The following is a 16,418-nucleotide window of genomic DNA, read 5'->3' as shown; positions in this document are numbered from 1 at the left end:
ACCATTTCTAAATCAGTTATCGTCACTCTGGTTTCCCTTCAATAAACGCATAAATCTTTCGCCTTTTACTAAAGATTTCCGTGGAGGGGAACATCTGATGAGTCTATAAGACAATTTTTTGTGTGCCCGGCGTAAGCTGGGTCATATATTAATTCAAAAATAAGTAATCCTCACATTTCAATGTACTTACTCTGAGCTCAAATATAAATTCTTGGAGAAATCCGTTTGATATTTTGAAATAAGTACAATTGTAGTATTAAAATTAGTACAAGTGAAAAAATAATCTAACTGATACAAATTTTAAAAAGTTATGTTTTATGGTTCAGAATACATAAGTTTGTTTTTAATTTTGGTAGAAAATAAATTGAAATACAGAAATTAATTTAATGAGACATGATAAATTATTCGACGGTTTTATTATAACATAGGATTTAAATTTCTGTAATATAAAAATTTATTTGAATGAAATTTGAGTTCTCTAAAGCTAAAAATTTTATAATATAAAATCAAAGGTATGTAAAATATTATATAATTTTAAATAATAAGAATTTTGCAATATTGTGATAGAATTATATATATTAGGGTGTTTAAAAAAAAAAAAGAAAACTTTTCTTATGGTCTCAATCTGGTTTCAAATATAAAAAAAATTTCACACAAAAGAGCAACTCGGCATATCGATCCAACTATAAAGTTCAACGAACATTCACTTTCCCGTTACAATTGCATGTAAAAAAATTTTTTATCAAAAATAAAAGTTGAAAAATTTTTTTTTTAAAAATCAAAGTACATGATTTGTCGAAAATTAAACTCTCTACAAAAAAGTTTTTCAGTGTTTTCTTCGTACAACTAAAAACAAAAGGTAAGAACCTTTAAACTATAATAAATACATAATATAACATAATTTTTTTACTATATTAAAATTTTGTATACGTTGAGTATTTCAAGCGTCATAACTTTTTTTCTGTTAGTTGCACGAAGAAAACACTTATGAACTTTTTTGTAGAGAAATAAATTTTCTACAATACTATGTACTTTGGTTCAAAAAAAAAAAATTTTCTTATTACATGTAATTCAAATGGGAAAGTGAATATTCGTTGATCTAAGCAGGAATGAGATTTCGAACTGCTCTTTTGGGAGGATTTTTTACCTGAGACTAATTTTTAAGACTATAAGACTTAAAAAATAAAGTTTTTTTTTAAACACCCTTATATATTTATATTCATATTCATATTATTGTATTTTAATAGTCATCATCAATACATTACAGTACTTGTACAAGATGACTGACAACAATTTTTTTTTTTGACTGAAAATATTTTTTTCGAATTTTCGAAGTATAGTTGAAATAAAAATTTATTGAAATTGAATATAACAATAACCCTTTTATAAGTACATAATATTTTATGTTAGCCACTAATTCATAGTAGTATGTAGATTATTGACCCTCATCGGTAATTTAAGTGCATTATTATTAACATAAATCATTGGTAATATTATTTTTTGTGTACGTCTGTATGTTGAACGTCTACGTGACATAATACGTTGTATTTTAGATATGTTTGTAAAACGAAACCATATATTTTCAATAATACAAATTGTTGCACTAACAACGTACATGATACATAATCCCCATAATACTAATTGTATATGTTCAAACATAACAACTTCACTGGAAAATTTACTTTCCGTTGTGTCTGGGAATTCTCGTGATATAAATTTTTTTTCAAAGTAATTCAATATTCCTGCTGTACGAAATTTCATTAAACTAAAAATATAAATATTTTTTTTTTATAGTATATTCCAAGACTATTAAAAATTTTTCATTCATTTTAATGAATAAGAGAGGCAAAATATGAAATATTATATAATTGCCTTACATCATTTTTTAAAAAATTATTCAATAAAAACTACTTACTATTTATTAATTAATTTACGATACGGCCATGATGTAGTAACAAGAAATGCTATTTTTCTTGGTTGTATGTTACCATCTATTTTAACAATACTACACAAATGTTTAACTTCACGATATGCTGATAAAAATATTTCTGGTGCTTCAAAATAAATTAATTTTCCATTTTCACATAATGCAGATCTTAAAGTTTGTTTATTATCCATTTCCGGGCATTTACGATTTATAATATTATGCCATTCAATTCCTAATTCACTCATATTTTTTTTAATTTGTTCTTCAAAGTTACGTAAATAAGCTTCTGGTGCATCATTTCGTCGTACACATATTGAATATGAACCACGTCCATTAAAATATATATCTGTTAAATCGGTAAATGGCATTCTACTACTTTGTATCGATAAATGTGACATTAAAGTACTATTGAAACCACATGTTATTAAAACACCCATTGTCAGAGACGTTAATATCAAAAATCGCAGTGACCAAGATGATGGTAATTTTTGAATACCTATAAAAAAACAGACTAAAAATTTAAAAAAACTCTTGATGACCATGGTGCCCCACTATCAAAAATTATTTAAAGTAAAAAAACAATTACCTTGACCAGTTATACCACCAAGTACACACAAAAAATTAAATGATATTCCAGAAAATTCGTTATTACACTCAACGAAATTTGAACATGCCATTTTTTTTAATCGATACATTCCAAATAGAAAGCTACTAATTCCTATGATGTAAAGTATCGTTACTGCCCATAATTCAGGTTGAAATATTCGTGCATACCACCACATTGATACACGTGCTGCTACTGCACGTGCATATAATGAATATCTAATTTATAAAAAAACATTTAACTTAAAAAATATATAAAGAGCATGAAATGAATTTGAAGAATTATAACCCAGGTATAAAAATTGTTGGCCAAGAACTGGTCCAAATCTGGGTCAAGCTTGACCAGCCTTGGACCAAGCATTGGTACAAGTTTTAAATAATAAATATAGATTGGGCAACCCGGGTATAAATATTTAGCCGAAAATATGCCGAAATCGTAAGATTTTATTGAAAGAGGCTGAAAACACGCCAAAAATTTTTATTCTTGATGAATAGAACGAAAATAGGCCGACAATTGAATCGGCCTATTTTCGGGCACAGTATTTTTTTTTTTTTTCAATTAAATTATGGGACTTAAACAAATTTTACGTCACTTAAAATTCTTCACTTCAATAATGCCCAATAGAAAAATGTTTGAACTTAGAATTTATTTGATAGAAAGAAAACTTAGTAAGATAAGAATTTAATTTATGATTAATCCGACCCCTTTTTAATTTAAAAAGATTCAATGTTTGCCCAATCCTTCGCATCGGTGATTCCTACATGAATAAATTTATATTTATAGATAATAAATTTCTTAACTTACGAAATAGTCATTATTTGATGACTGTAATGACAATGCCCGCCAAAATATTTATCAATAGACGCTGCACTTAACCAAACGTTAGAGGAACCCTTTAGAAATTCATCAACAGATAATTCTCCTGTTTTTTTAAATTTCGTTCTGAAAAGAATGAATACTTTAATCACTGATTAATCCAATTAATGAAATGACAATTAACATACTTAAATTCTAATGTTTCTTCTAATGTATTCCAAATACTACCGATATAACCTGAGACATTTGTATAATTATTTTCTTCCGTTACATAGGGAAGCATCTATAAAGGAGATAAAAATAAATTTCAAAAATTTAATGCAATAAAAATTATTTAAATTACCGTATCAACAGCGACGATAACCTCTTTATCCTTGATATCATCAGAATAATCAACAGTACAAACAAGTGAACCGTTATCGTTTAAAGCTTCAAAATGATCGAACTCATGAGTTTTTTCATTCCACTTACGTATCCTACCAGGATAATACATTGCATGCTTAAGTTCTTTAGCATTTTTTAATATCTGCAAGCAAACTTCAGCATTTGTTTGATTGTTAATTAATTTAAAACTCATTAATATTATTGAATTTATAAAAAATTTGATAAAATCAATTTTTAAGATATACATCTTAACTGAGTTACGAACCAGAATGTCGAAAATCAAATTGCGTTGTGATAATTTATTTTTTTCTTGCCCAAAATCACAACAATAGTCAATACATATTTGACAAAAAAATAATTGACCATCATTTTGTTGAATGATTTTTGTTATCCATAATGAAGGCGAATTTTATTTTATTTATTCTCATGACGCAGCAAATAATTCTTTTGTTGATAGACAATATATGTAAGGTATTTTGTATAGAACAGTCTATTTTCATTTTATTAGGACATAAAAATTTTTAGTATTCATGAACAATATGAATTTTTAATTTCCCGATATGAAAATTGGAAATTATCAAAGAAAAGGGAAATATTGTATTTGATTCGACTTTCGAAAAATGAGTTTTCACCAGATCTTGACGTTTTGAGGTCCTAGAAATCTATTTTGACTATTTTCAGATGTACATCCGTGCTGGCGTATGTAATTAAAGGAAGTCGTTGAGTCTTAGCAAGAGAGCCATTAACCTCGAAAATTAGGTCTCTGAAATCGAAAATGGCGGGAAATTTTGGGTCTGGTCCTCAAAGTGAATCGTTTTTCAGATTCTTCTTCTAAAAAACGATAGTTATAAATATTTTTACAATTAATAGCTTTTAAATTGGCAATTTTAGCTTTTTAAGGATGGGCCGTACCTGGCACCTTCTGAAATTTTAGATTTATAATTACGTTTCAAATACTTTTAGGACTCGGATAATGGAAATATCCGAAGGAAATAATAGAAATATAAAATTCACAAATTTCTTAGGTACGGCAGTCACGACTCAACCTTCACTATGAAGTTGGCGCGGAAATTTAATATATTTTGATAAACGATATACTAAAGATCGCTCTCAAAATTTTCTTTCATAATCCACAATTGCTCCACTCATAAAATTAAAATTTCATGAATGATTATCAATTAAAAATACAACACTCATTTTGTGTATAACTCAATAAATAAATTAATTTTCAATAGCTATTAATTGCAGAAATTCATCAAAATTCGCGAATTTCCCAGTTTAGACGAACTTGGGGAAAATTGAGGGGCTTCGCTAAGCGATATCATGCATCTACGTGATAGTATGCACCTTGACACATAAGAAACCACCACTTTTTATGCCCTTTTCAAAAAAAAATCTTATCAAAAAATTAAAAAATCAAATCGTTCTCGCCAATTTAAAAAAGCCGTACTCACGCGCACCCCTTTTCCCACTTCCTGTATTGCTCCCACTACTACCTTGACGTCCCAATTCAATTAAATTATGCATTGTAATTATGATTTTAATTGATTATCATTAATTTTCAATATTTCGTCAAATAAATCATTATTCTCGATCGAAATCAAGGCAAGCAATTTAATGACCGCGATCAATATTAAAAATAAAATTTATTTATTGAGTTATACACAAAATGAGTTTTGTACTTTTAATTGCTCATAATTAATTAATTATTAATTTTATGACTGGAGCAATTGCGGATTCTGAAAGAGCATTTTGAGAGCAATTTTTAGTATATCGTTTATTCAAATATATTAAATTTTCGCGCCAACTTAATAGTGGTAATGTTTCTTTAAAATTGCTGGCATATATATATATATATATAGAACACTTTTAAGTTAATATATATAAATATAGATTACACTAGCAGCTTATGCTGATGACGTCGTTTTAAATTCTAATGACAGTATAATATGACACATAGCATAAATTTTATTTTCTTTATATAACCTATTGTCATTTATAATTTTTATATTACATATTTTTTTTAAAAAAATTTTTCATTCTATTTATAAATGCTATTGATTAAAATTATTATCACTTAATCTTAGAAAATTCATCTTTAAAGAAGGTAAGCATTTTCAGAGCATGTTATTGTTATTATTATTGTAGATTTTAGTGGAAACTAATAATCAGCCAATCAGATCACTTTTATTGTTGACAGCTAAATATTCAAATTTTTTTTTTGATTTAATATCGAACAAGAACTTTGTTATTATCCATCACTTTTTAAAAATTTTCAACGACTTTCAACTGTCATAATGGTATTAAAATTTTGTTAATTAATTAAAAAGAAAATTAAAGCATTCATTGAGAAAAGAACAACGGATAGATGCAATTTCGCTGTGATATAGATTTACAAAAAATGACTTACAATTGTACATAATTCGGAATCAAACGGAATTTATTAAATTAATTTTAATTCGAATTATAACATGAAAATTTTATTGAAATTTATTTTACAAATTTCGTTCAACTCCTAATTGATAACAAGTGTAAATAATTTTTTTTTTTAATCTATAACTCAGCGACATAGCAACTGCGTTATTATTTTTTATATTAATGCTTTAATTTTGTTTTTAATTAATTAATAAAATTTTAATTCTGTTATAACAGTTGGAAGTCATTTGATATTTTTAAAAAGAGGGAGAAATGGTACCAGAATGCAATAATTAATAATAATTATATTGTACAAAATATTACTTTTAAATTTGCGTGATTATGAAAGTCACGAGTTCGAATCCTCATGAAATTAAAAAAAAAAAAAAATAATGTTAACTATATGAAATAAGAGTGCCTATTTTACTACAATTCAAAATTTTAAAATTAAAAATTTATTGTTAAAAAAAAATAATTTAATATCTTTTCAAAAACTTTTTATCATGAATAGTTTTATAGTATATATTTAGTAATGTTATATTGTTTGAATTTTCAATGTAAGATAAAAAAAATATTGTCATTAGTGAAAGTCATAATTTTTTCTGTTTAAAACATTATGACTTATGTCACTAGATTATAACATATTTTATCACATCTATACATATACTACCTGATAATGAATCATATATATATATATATAAAGACACGTCTTACAAAGTATCGTTCACTTGAACATTGTTTAGTTTTTAGTAACTAATTACGTCTTACAGTAACGAGCATTAGAACAAAAATTAATAAAAATGTAAAATACCCTATTTTTTAAATTTATCATGTATCAGTAAATTAAATATATGATTTATTAAAATTTTGTTATTTTTCAAGGGGTGTGATGTTCCCACCAGAAATATGGTTGATAATATTAAAAAAGTTAGACAGACGAACATTAATGGAAATGAGATTAGTGTCTCGTTTCTTCTATGATATTGTCGAAGAGTATTTTGAAAAAAATAATGTATGGAGAAAATTGTGTGATGAAGACATTTTGTTTGAATGCAAAACACTTACAATGCAACGAGCTCACCCATATGAATTAATAATCCACCAAAATCAAGTTACCGATCCTGCTTTATGGCGCGGAACTTTTTTCTCACATAAAAAATGGCGGAAAGCCATGGAATTGGAAGAAAAGAAAGATTCTATTGTTCCTTTGCCTACTTTAGGTGAAATAAAGTGTATTTCTACATTTGGTAAGAAATTTTATTTATTTTTTTATATAAATTTTTTAAAAATTAACGATGGCCATAGTACATTTTTTTTAGTTTCATTTTATTTCTACTTTTTTCTAGTATATTCTAAAAGTTGTTTCCATTTGAATAATTTTTTTTTTGACGATCCACATTTTTGAATTTGAAAGTCTGTAAAATAAAAATAATCGTTTTTTATAAAATATTTGATTCAGTTTAAAAACTATATCAATATTTAAATTATTAATCTTTCATTTTGTCAATGAAAAATTTATTTGCTGATCCCGGGGTTCAAACCTGGGCCCTACTGCATATCAGTCGAGATTTGTGCCCCTCTGTCTCCAACTCAGATTTAATTCAAACGGGTGTTTTTTTTCGGAAAATTTAAAATACTGTTATTATAAGTAATAATAACTATTCTTTTTTCATAGATAAATATATCGCAGTCGCATTTTCATATGGGACAATAAATGTTTATACAATCGATGACATAAATATTCCATTTTATATGGCGAACCATGACAACGAAATAAATCAAATTGAATTTTGGTATTCCAGTTACGTAACACTAATAATTTTATTTTAATAACTAATAACTATTTTGCTAATTTTATCATATATTTATTTTTAAAAATATTAAAACTCAGGTGGCGATATACTTATCGTGTCACTTGATGTCGATCACGGTATGAGATTTTGGGATATAAATAAGCACATAGAAATAGCAACTGCTGGTTTTTTCGCCAATAGTATAAGGTATTGATTAATAAAATTGATTAATTAATAAATTAATACTACATAATTAATGATAAATATTCAATTTATTTTAACAGTACTGGTGAATGCCGTCACTTTTGTCTGGCCGAAATGGATGGTATTTTAACATCATATGAAAAAGTTGATGATCAAATAATAGCCGGTCCAACTTTATCATTTCGATTACAAAATGAAGAAGTTCTTGGACACTGTTTAGATGGAAAAAATGTAATTTTATTATACAATTTACTTACCCTCTTTATTAATCTATTTATAGCTTTCAGAATATTATTTTTTTTTTCAACTGTTTATACATTTGTCGCGCGAGCCTTCGGTTTGCACTACCAATGCACTAGAAGTCCATTTTTATAATAGGCCTTTTCTGTAAAAAAAAAAAAAAAAAAAAACAACAACAACGATATACTCATAGCTGTACATTGAGAAAAAAAACTTTGCTACGAAACCTGATTAAAAAAAAATTCGAAACGATTTGCTATGTTAAATACCCATAAGAAGGGCGATTCAAAAGTAAGAGTATTCAAAAGCATTAAAAAGTATTTAAAATTTTTTTTTTCTAATCGTTTTTTTTTTAATAAGAGAATTAAAATCAGTTCTATTGAAGTAACATAAGATATTTCATTTGAGCTAATTGACGAAATATCGCAGCTTATTTTTTTTTTCTCAGTGTATGAATAAGGCCTAAAATTGCCAATAGCAATTTTTTATAGAATTCATTCATTCTCATAAAATTTCTATAAGAATTAATAAAAATTCATCGGATTTTATAAGACTTTCGAAATAGTGTTATCATAATTGAAATTTTTTTCTGCCCATGCGTTTTCAGCTATCTTTTATTTGAATAAAATGTTAAAATTGACAATATTTTCTGTAACAGAAAATTTCAATTGAATCTGATTAAAAAAGTTTTGATAACATATTTTAGATAGAAAAGTTTTAATTGAAAAATAATAGAATAAAATGACAATCACGTTTGCGCACTTAAGATTAGTAAAATTTCAATTAACTTATAAGTTAATTAATGTTGTTAATTTAAAAAAATTTTTAAAGATGACAGCATTGACGTATCATGAAGGTCATACAAAAATGTATCTATATCATGGATTAATAGAAAATGGTAAACTGAATAAACTACTAATGGATCAAGAAAAAGATTTTATTGAACTTCCGGACGATCTCAATAACTTTCTAGAGAGAATTTCTATGCCGACAATTCTCTTCTTTTTTGTTATTGGAGGTAAATTATACAATTAAATTAAACAATTAAATAAGTTTGTTAAATTTAAAAAACTTATTATAGCTATGAGTGTTGGATCGACAAATTATTATGAAGATGAATGGAACGAATTTCAATTATCTGATCATTTTGGATCTAATGTAATATCAATGGCACTGCACGCACAAGTTTTGATGTTCGGCTTAGAAAATGGTAATTAATATAATTGTTTTTGCGCTTGTATAGAAATAAATAATTCTTTGTTTATATTTATAAAAGGTGCCATACATTTACTGTGGATTAAAGATTATCAGGAAATATTGGAATTGCAAGAGAGAATAAAAAACTCAAGAAAAATTCAGGTTGATGATAAACCGATTGTTAATATATCTGTTTTAGAAGTTAATAAAAATCCGTGCATTGTTGCCCATACTGAAGAAAAAGTTCATTTGATTAATTTTTATTAAAGCAATTATATATTTATAACATTTAAAATAATAAGTAATTCGATTATGTCATATTAAATATTTTTATGATGTAAAAACAATGATAGCAATAAAAATAAACACGATAACTCAATGAAATAAATTTTTTTTTTTAAATTACTCTTTTAATTAGTTCGATATTTATCATATATTAAATATATAATCTAAAATCGCTGAACCTTCATGAGAATTAAAAACATTAAATAGTTCCACGAATATGATTCCAGGAACTAGTTCCTTTTCGTTCCGGAAACGTTCCAGGTTCAATCCGGAATGTTCCGGGAACTACCCACCTCTAGTACCAACCGTCGATATTGACGTAGGCTATCCAATCGATTGTTAAGAATAAAAAAGTCTCTAGCAAATTTCATAGCCAACCTAAAATTCACCAGAAAAAAGTAACTATAAACTTTCTCTCTCGAACTGTACAATTAACTTTAGCTGTAGCTATTGCTATTAGCACAAAAATATACTTGTCAGTATCTCATAATTTTTCTAGCTTGACTCATCGCTTCTCTATTCACATAAACAAATCAAACTAAATATTAATCGAAAAGTGAATTGATATTCACCATTAACTTCAAATTTTTTTCCAAAATTTCGATGTGATTTTGTGCGCTTTATTTTATTATTTTTTTTCCACAGTATTAAAAATTATTTAATTTATATATTTTTTTGTTAGTAATTAAAAGTTAATGTACGTTAATATGAGAGAAAAAAACGAATTAAATTATAATACACCCAGCAATAAAATAAATAATAATGAAATGTCACCTTTATCACGAGCATTGGGATTAGATGCTTTACACAATGTTTGTAAAGAATTGTATCCTGATCAATCAAATCCACTTACTGTCACTGCTATTATTAAATACTGGTAATTATTAATCAATCAATTAATTTTTTTTTTAATTAATATGAAGGATAATTTGTTAAAATAAATATTTTTTCTAGGCTCGGTGGTCCAGATCCTTTAGATTATATCAGTATGTATGAAAATCCAGGATGTCCTGAACTTGGTGTCCCGCCACATTGGCATTATATCAGGTGAGATTTATTTCTAATAAAATAATTATGATAATTATACTCGAAAAATTGCGTAATCGATTCTCATAAATTTTCAAAAACTTTTTTGTAAACACGGCAGTGCCCTAAAAAAATTTTGCTCTTATAGGTTTTTAAATTGCGCGGCTGATTTAAATTAGTTAAAAATAATTTAGATGTAAGTGAACTCAATCCTGCATTAAAAATGAGGAAATATTTTTTTTTACATAAATTTACATTATTGTAAGACGTATCATTTTACCCCGTGTCCTTTAAATATATTCTATTTATATAAAGCTTTGTCATAAAATTTCTTTCCGGTGTAATTTCCGGTTTGTCATTCACCCATAGGAACAGACCCTAACTTAATTCTATTTTTAATTCCTACATCCTTACTTTATAAATACCTACACTTTCGTTATTGTAAACATCTTCAACATCTGCATTTTTTATTCAATTTTTTTCGTACTCTGTTATGGAGATTAGAATATTTCTTTTCTGCTTCTGACTTTATGAATCAAAAATTATTTATTAAATATTAAATGATTTAGTAAGAGGAATTTGCAGATAATTTTGCCAATTTTTTCTCTTTATTGAAAGCTCTTATCACAAGAAACACACTACGGCTCGAAGCACTAGTCTGTTATCTAACGATCTTCGGTCCGATTTATTGAAAATTCTTATTTGGTTACGAAAAAAATTTGAACGAAATCTCCATTTACTAAACAAGTGCGACAGTTTCGTTTATTCACTTGAGTGCGAAAGAGAAAAAAGTGCAAATCCTCTTTAAATTACTAATATTACTAATATTGTTTGACTTCAGATTATTGTATTATCCCTGATTAAGAAAAATGATTTAATCCATTCTAAGTATATATTTATTTAATAGTCGATCCAAATTATTTTAAATCATTTCAAATAATTTTTCTGAATGATAGCATTTACAAACATTTCAAGTAGATCACATTTCGAACTATAAAGGAAACTAAACGCATATTTTCAATTTAATCATAAAAAAAAAAAACTAAAATTTCACCATATTTATCCATACTATCAAAAGCTAGAATGACTGAAATTGAACGCCTTAACATATTATTTTGTCTTAATATTTCTTAACATACAATTAAAATTCGTTATAAGCGATATCATTAAAAGCATTTTTCTTCAGTGTGTTTTTCGTTACGACTTTGAAGCCTTTCACTTTTTTCAGCCCGTGAAAAATGAATCATGTATGACAATATATAAAGCATATTTGAAAATTGGTCATATATTATTTATATATGATCCATCTATAAAGAATATATGATTCATATATGATCAATATAAGATGGATATGAGATTCATAATATATGATCCATAAATGAAGAATATGATCTATATGTGAAGAATAGATGATTCATATATGATCCATATCTGAAAAATATGTGACTCAAATATCATCTATATATGAGAAATATGTGGTTCATATATGCTTTATACACGATTCATATATGATCTATTATAAAGAATATAAAATTCATATATGCTTCACATATGGCCAAATATTATTTATATTTCACAGAAAGCAATCAACTTTCAAGTCTTAACCCTCGTTATGAACGTTAACAATTTTAATCGATGCTTTTAACGAACAACTTGCGACAATTTAAATACAAGACGTCGACATGTAAATTTTTGCTGATAAGAGGCCTAAATTTTTTATTTTTCTAATTAATTTTTACCTTACAATCTTTAATGATTGCATCTCATAAGTTTCGGTTGCATTATTATTATAAATTTTAATCGTTATATAGTTGGCTTATAATATGATTAATTAAATTAAATATATATTTTTTAGCTTGGGTTTGTCAGACTTACATGGGGATGGTAGATTGCATCCTAAAAGCGGGCCAGGGCAACCAAGTGGTTTTGGATTCGAATTGACATTTCGTTTAGCCCGCGAGTCTGGTGAAACAACACCGCCGACATGGCCAGCAAATGTAATGCAGCAATTAGCTAAATATGTGTTCAATTCGGGTAACATGTTATTACCAGGTGACCACGTGTCTTGGCACGCGCCTTTGGGTAAAGAAAATGGGCGCATAACTCAAATTCTGATGGGCCGCGATCCGCAGTTACCACCCGCGGTATCAACTCCTCATGGAGAAGTAAGTTTGCTTTATAATTGCAAGTATTTCCATTGCAAAACATCAAATAACTCATTCGATTTCCTTCAAAGGTTTCGTTTGTTCAAATAATTGGCGTGACATCCGAAGAATTACAAGCTGCCCAACATTGGAACGGTTTGGGTGTGATAAATTTATTGAAAACAACTCGTGGATGTGGTCCTTGGCTTATAACAAATATAAATCGGTCATACTCGGCGATGGAAGAAGACTCAACCGTTGCTGAAAAAATTCAAACTGGTATCGAACGAGAGGGTTCTAATCTAAGCGGAGTATCGTCTAAATGCTGGTGGGTGCAAATGATGAATAATGAAAGCACTGGAAAATATCGAGAGAAAAATAAAGATAATTCTGATGACGATGAGGATGATGAGGATAACAATGAAGACAATGATCACTTGATTAATAATTTTGCCGTTAAAGCGGAAAAAATGCAAGATGACGCATCACGTGACGCAGATTTATTTAACAACGATAATTTAACTGTTAAAACACTAACGGGATTGCACTTAACTTTTAATTTAGAGGCTGGAAGTCTTCTTCCTCTTGCTATCAAGTGAGTATTTTATTTTTTCTTAATATTGAGGTTAGATTTTCAAGTTACTAGGATGGCGGTCGTTTTTTTTTTCAGGGGAAGAATAATGCATGGAAGACATTTTACATTTAAATCGGTATTATCACACTCAGCGATAACGATCGTTGCGTCTTCAGTCACTGGGACACTTGTGTCTAATGATAAACCGTATGTTGTACAAGGACCATGGCTACAAGTACTTATTAACGATGAGCTGGCAGCTAAAATGGCGGATGAGTTTCAAATTTTTAATTCTTCTGCTCAGGTAAAAAAAAATTCTTTATGTATATTTGGATCCCAATTACGGTAATTTACGGTGTTCGGGATATTTACGGCAAAATCAGTATTTCACAGTGAATTGCGGTATTTTACAGTAGACTGTAGTATTTTACGGTGTTGCTTTTTTTTACGGCAAGTTGCGATATTTTACAGTCGATTACGGTATTTTAGGTAAAGGTATTGCTATTTACTGTGGATTTGTGGCAATCCTGTAGTGTTTAACAGTCAAATGCCTGTACTTTACTGTAAAAATGCTGCAAAATTACAGTGTTTAATCGCAAAGTAAGGTATTACACCGTGTTTACGGTAAATTGCTCCAATTTATGTAAATTTTCGTGAAATGCGGTATTTTACGGCAAAATACGGTAACTTACCGTAATTCGAATCCGTAAAGGTATTATTCCATTTATTTTTGAAAACCCGACGCAAAAGAATTTGTCGATAGCTTGATTTCTATTTCAAAATGTCGTGATTTAAAAGAATTTATAAATAATAAAAATTAAATAAATTTTTTTGTTTAAATACACTTATTAAATTTTAACCATAACCCAACTTTTAAATTGAAAACTTAATTACCGTCTAAGTATTAAATTTATTTTCGTTTTTTGTTTACAGATTCAACTGCCGAAAACATTTTCATGGCCGGATTACAATCTTGCCATAACAATCGTAACTGATTAAAAAAAAAAAATATTGAACGTTTCATTGTTTCATCTAATTAATTATTTCTACTAATTTAATTCACCGCATTGCCTTCCTTAAAAAATAATAATAATAATATTTATTAAATATCATAAATTTATAATTTATATTAGCAAAAAAATATATCGTAATTATTTATAAAATGATTATATGTAATGTATATAAATCTATATGAACTAATCAATTAACCGCAGATAAAAAATGTGACTAAGTTACATTTATAGCAAATAAATATATAATTTTTTATATACTTTGTTAATAAAAAATAACCAACAAATAATTAAATTTTTTTATTAATTACTTAAATCAATACTTTGTACTACGTTTTTTACGTAAAATTGATTTTCTTTTTGAATTAGGCGCCTTCGTCCATATGTGATCTCTCACTGCAGGAATTTCCGATTCATATTTTTCTAGTTCATTGTTCCTTAATTTTTTAAACACCCTCAAAGGATTGTATCGTCCATAACTCTATTTAATAATTGAACATTTATATTATTATCTAATTAATTAATCATTTATATTTTTTATTAATTAGTAGGACAAAAAAACATTTTTCTCAAATGAAAATATACAAAAGTGAGGTTTTCCAGAATAAAATATATGATAATATATAAATATTCATATATCAGGTACGAAAAATTACGATATCTGATTATATATGGAGCCAAAAGTGCAAATACAGTTTGTATACTTGATTATATGGTTGTACCTGATCATAGACTGCCATATAAGATCATATATAAACACTCATATGCTATCAGGTACAGAAAATTGCGATATCTGACCATATATGAAGCCATAAGTGCAAATGCAATTTGTATGCTTGATTATATGATTATAATTGATCATAGATTGCCATATAAGATCATATATGATAATATATGATATTTAATATTATTATATTATAAATTATCATAATTGTTTTCTAAAAAAAATCACAAGGAAAAAATACTAATACATGACCATACATAGATTTGTATATGATAGTATATGATCATGAATTTAAATATAATTATTTATGATCATATATGTAAGTATATAAATACTTAGAACTGATGAAAGATACGAAAAATAATTATATCTGATCATATATGAACAAACATAGTTATATATGATTATATCTGGTCATATATAGTCATACATAAGTATATATGATTATATATACTTATATGTAACCGCTTGACTATATATGAACTAATATGGTCTTATATAATTATATTTGTTCATATACGATCACATAAGATATTTTTTCGTATCTGATCAGATTTGAGTACTTTTTTTAAGATTAATTGTTTACCTTATCAACAAGACCGATAAAAAATTTAGCTGCTGCAACCCAAAGAATTACAACCAAACACGCTTCCGCAAAATCTTCAACATTTTCTGAACTGATAGATTTAACAACATTTACAATACCCCGAAATAAATTTGCAAATGTTTGCATTGTTTCTATGCACAAATCCCTCAGAAAACAAATAACTTGAAATATTAATTGCGAAATAGCAATTGCAAGATCAATAAATCGTCCTAAAAATTCCATTAAAATTCCTAGTGTTATTTCAAATGTGTCTCGAATCCACGTACTGATATCCAAATAACCGTCTGTTAATTGATTGTAGATGATTGATCGATACATTATACAATACAATATTATATCTTTGTATATTAATAACCTCTAATTTTTTAATTTTTTACAGATAAATACTTGACTCACTATTTCTCTTAAGACAATTATTTTTTACTTCAAATTTATCCCGTAACTTATTAAAAATCGTGTTATTCATTA

The 16,418-nt window shown here is 26.9% G+C and overlaps 4 protein-coding genes and 1 non-coding gene across 6 annotated transcripts; 3 read left to right on the top strand and 2 right to left on the bottom strand.

The window, feature by feature from the left end:
• The first annotated feature begins 22 nt into the window (after positions 1 to 22).
• Positions 23 to 143, top strand: LOC128667699 (U5 spliceosomal RNA). Its single transcript, XR_008403649.1, has one exon. It is a non-coding gene; the product is annotated as a U5 spliceosomal RNA (small nuclear RNA).
• Positions 144 to 1,053: 910 nt separating this feature from the next.
• On the bottom strand, positions 1,054 to 4,057 carry LOC103580893 (uncharacterized). The gene is made up of 7 exons (XM_008562815.2): positions 3,997 to 4,057; positions 3,691 to 3,873; positions 3,536 to 3,630; positions 3,336 to 3,473; positions 2,514 to 2,749; positions 1,916 to 2,423; positions 1,054 to 1,765 (listed from the first exon to the last, which is right to left on the bottom strand). Exons 2-7 carry the CDS (start codon positions 3,838 to 3,840, stop codon positions 1,414 to 1,416), a joined length of 1,479 nt encoding a protein of 492 aa, XP_008561037.1. The 5' UTR covers positions 3,841 to 3,873; positions 3,997 to 4,057; the 3' UTR covers positions 1,054 to 1,413.
• A 1,648-nt stretch (positions 4,058 to 5,705) lies between these two features.
• LOC103580895 (uncharacterized) lies at positions 5,706 to 9,957 on the top strand. Of its 2 annotated transcripts, none has more exons than XM_008562817.2 (8): positions 5,706 to 5,838; positions 7,029 to 7,393; positions 7,822 to 7,947; positions 8,038 to 8,146; positions 8,224 to 8,374; positions 9,215 to 9,401; positions 9,465 to 9,593; positions 9,660 to 9,957. In XM_008562817.2, the coding sequence occupies exons 2-8, from the start codon at positions 7,036 to 7,038 to the stop codon at positions 9,845 to 9,847; spliced, it is 1,248 nt and encodes a 415-aa protein (XP_008561039.1). In that variant the 5' UTR covers positions 5,706 to 5,838; positions 7,029 to 7,035; the 3' UTR covers positions 9,848 to 9,957. The 2 variants fall into 2 exon arrangements, with proteins under 2 accessions (XP_008561039.1, XP_008561038.1); XM_008562816.2 differs by lacking the exon at positions 5,706 to 5,838 and adding an exon at positions 6,840 to 6,948 and having other exon boundaries at positions 9,660 to 9,956.
• Positions 9,958 to 10,198: 241 nt separating this feature from the next.
• On the top strand, positions 10,199 to 14,870 carry LOC103580896 (suppressor of fused homolog). Its single transcript, XM_008562818.3, has 6 exons — positions 10,199 to 10,742; positions 10,820 to 10,912; positions 12,747 to 13,056; positions 13,128 to 13,630; positions 13,706 to 13,913; positions 14,543 to 14,870. The coding sequence occupies exons 1-6, from the start codon at positions 10,561 to 10,563 to the stop codon at positions 14,606 to 14,608; spliced, it is 1,362 nt and encodes a 453-aa protein (XP_008561040.1). The 5' UTR covers positions 10,199 to 10,560; the 3' UTR covers positions 14,609 to 14,870.
• A 65-nt stretch (positions 14,871 to 14,935) lies between these two features.
• LOC103580955 (uncharacterized) lies at positions 14,936 to 16,357 on the bottom strand. The gene is made up of 2 exons (XM_008562909.1): positions 15,930 to 16,357; positions 14,936 to 15,100 (listed from the first exon to the last, which is right to left on the bottom strand). Exons 1-2 carry the CDS (start codon positions 16,266 to 16,268, stop codon positions 14,936 to 14,938), a joined length of 504 nt encoding a protein of 167 aa, XP_008561131.1. The 5' UTR covers positions 16,269 to 16,357.
• Between the last annotated feature and the right edge of the window lie 61 nt (positions 16,358 to 16,418).

The sequence above is a fragment of the Microplitis demolitor genome, chromosome 4 (assembly GCF_026212275.2).
Source record: "Microplitis demolitor isolate Queensland-Clemson2020A chromosome 4, iyMicDemo2.1a, whole genome shotgun sequence".
In the NCBI taxonomy this organism is placed as follows: Eukaryota; Metazoa; Arthropoda; class Insecta; order Hymenoptera; family Braconidae; genus Microplitis; species Microplitis demolitor.
This window is presented reverse-complemented; position numbering and strand designations above follow the sequence as displayed.

Coding starts and splice junctions, on each gene's coding strand:
- LOC103580955 (XM_008562909.1), bottom strand. CDS start 16,268: ATGTATCGATCAATCATCTACAATCAATTAACAGACGGTTATTTGGAT. Junction 15,101..15,929: donor TTATCGGTCTTGTTGATAAG/GTAAACAATTAA, acceptor ATTATTAAATAG/AGTTATGGACGATACAATCC.
- LOC103580895 (XM_008562816.2), top strand. Junction 7,948..8,037: donor AATTGAATTTTGGTATTCCA/GTTACGTAACAC, acceptor ATTAAAACTCAG/GTGGCGATATACTTATCGTG. Junction 8,147..8,223: donor TTTTTCGCCAATAGTATAAG/GTATTGATTAAT, acceptor TTATTTTAACAG/TACTGGTGAATGCCGTCACT.
- LOC103580896 (XM_008562818.3), top strand. CDS start 10,561: ATGTACGTTAATATGAGAGAAAAAAACGAATTAAATTATAATACACCC. Junction 10,743..10,819: donor ACTGCTATTATTAAATACTG/GTAATTATTAAT, acceptor TATTTTTTCTAG/GCTCGGTGGTCCAGATCCTT. Junction 13,914..14,542: donor TTTTTAATTCTTCTGCTCAG/GTAAAAAAAAAT, acceptor TTTTGTTTACAG/ATTCAACTGCCGAAAACATT.
- LOC103580893 (XM_008562815.2), bottom strand. CDS start 3,840: ATGTATTATCCTGGTAGGATACGTAAGTGGAATGAAAAAACTCATGAG. Junction 2,750..3,335: donor CATCAAATAATGACTATTTC/GTAAGTTAAGAA, acceptor TTTATAAATTAG/ATATTCATTATATGCACGTG. Junction 2,424..2,513: donor TGGTGGTATAACTGGTCAAG/GTAATTGTTTTT, acceptor GTTTTTTTATAG/GTATTCAAAAATTACCATCA.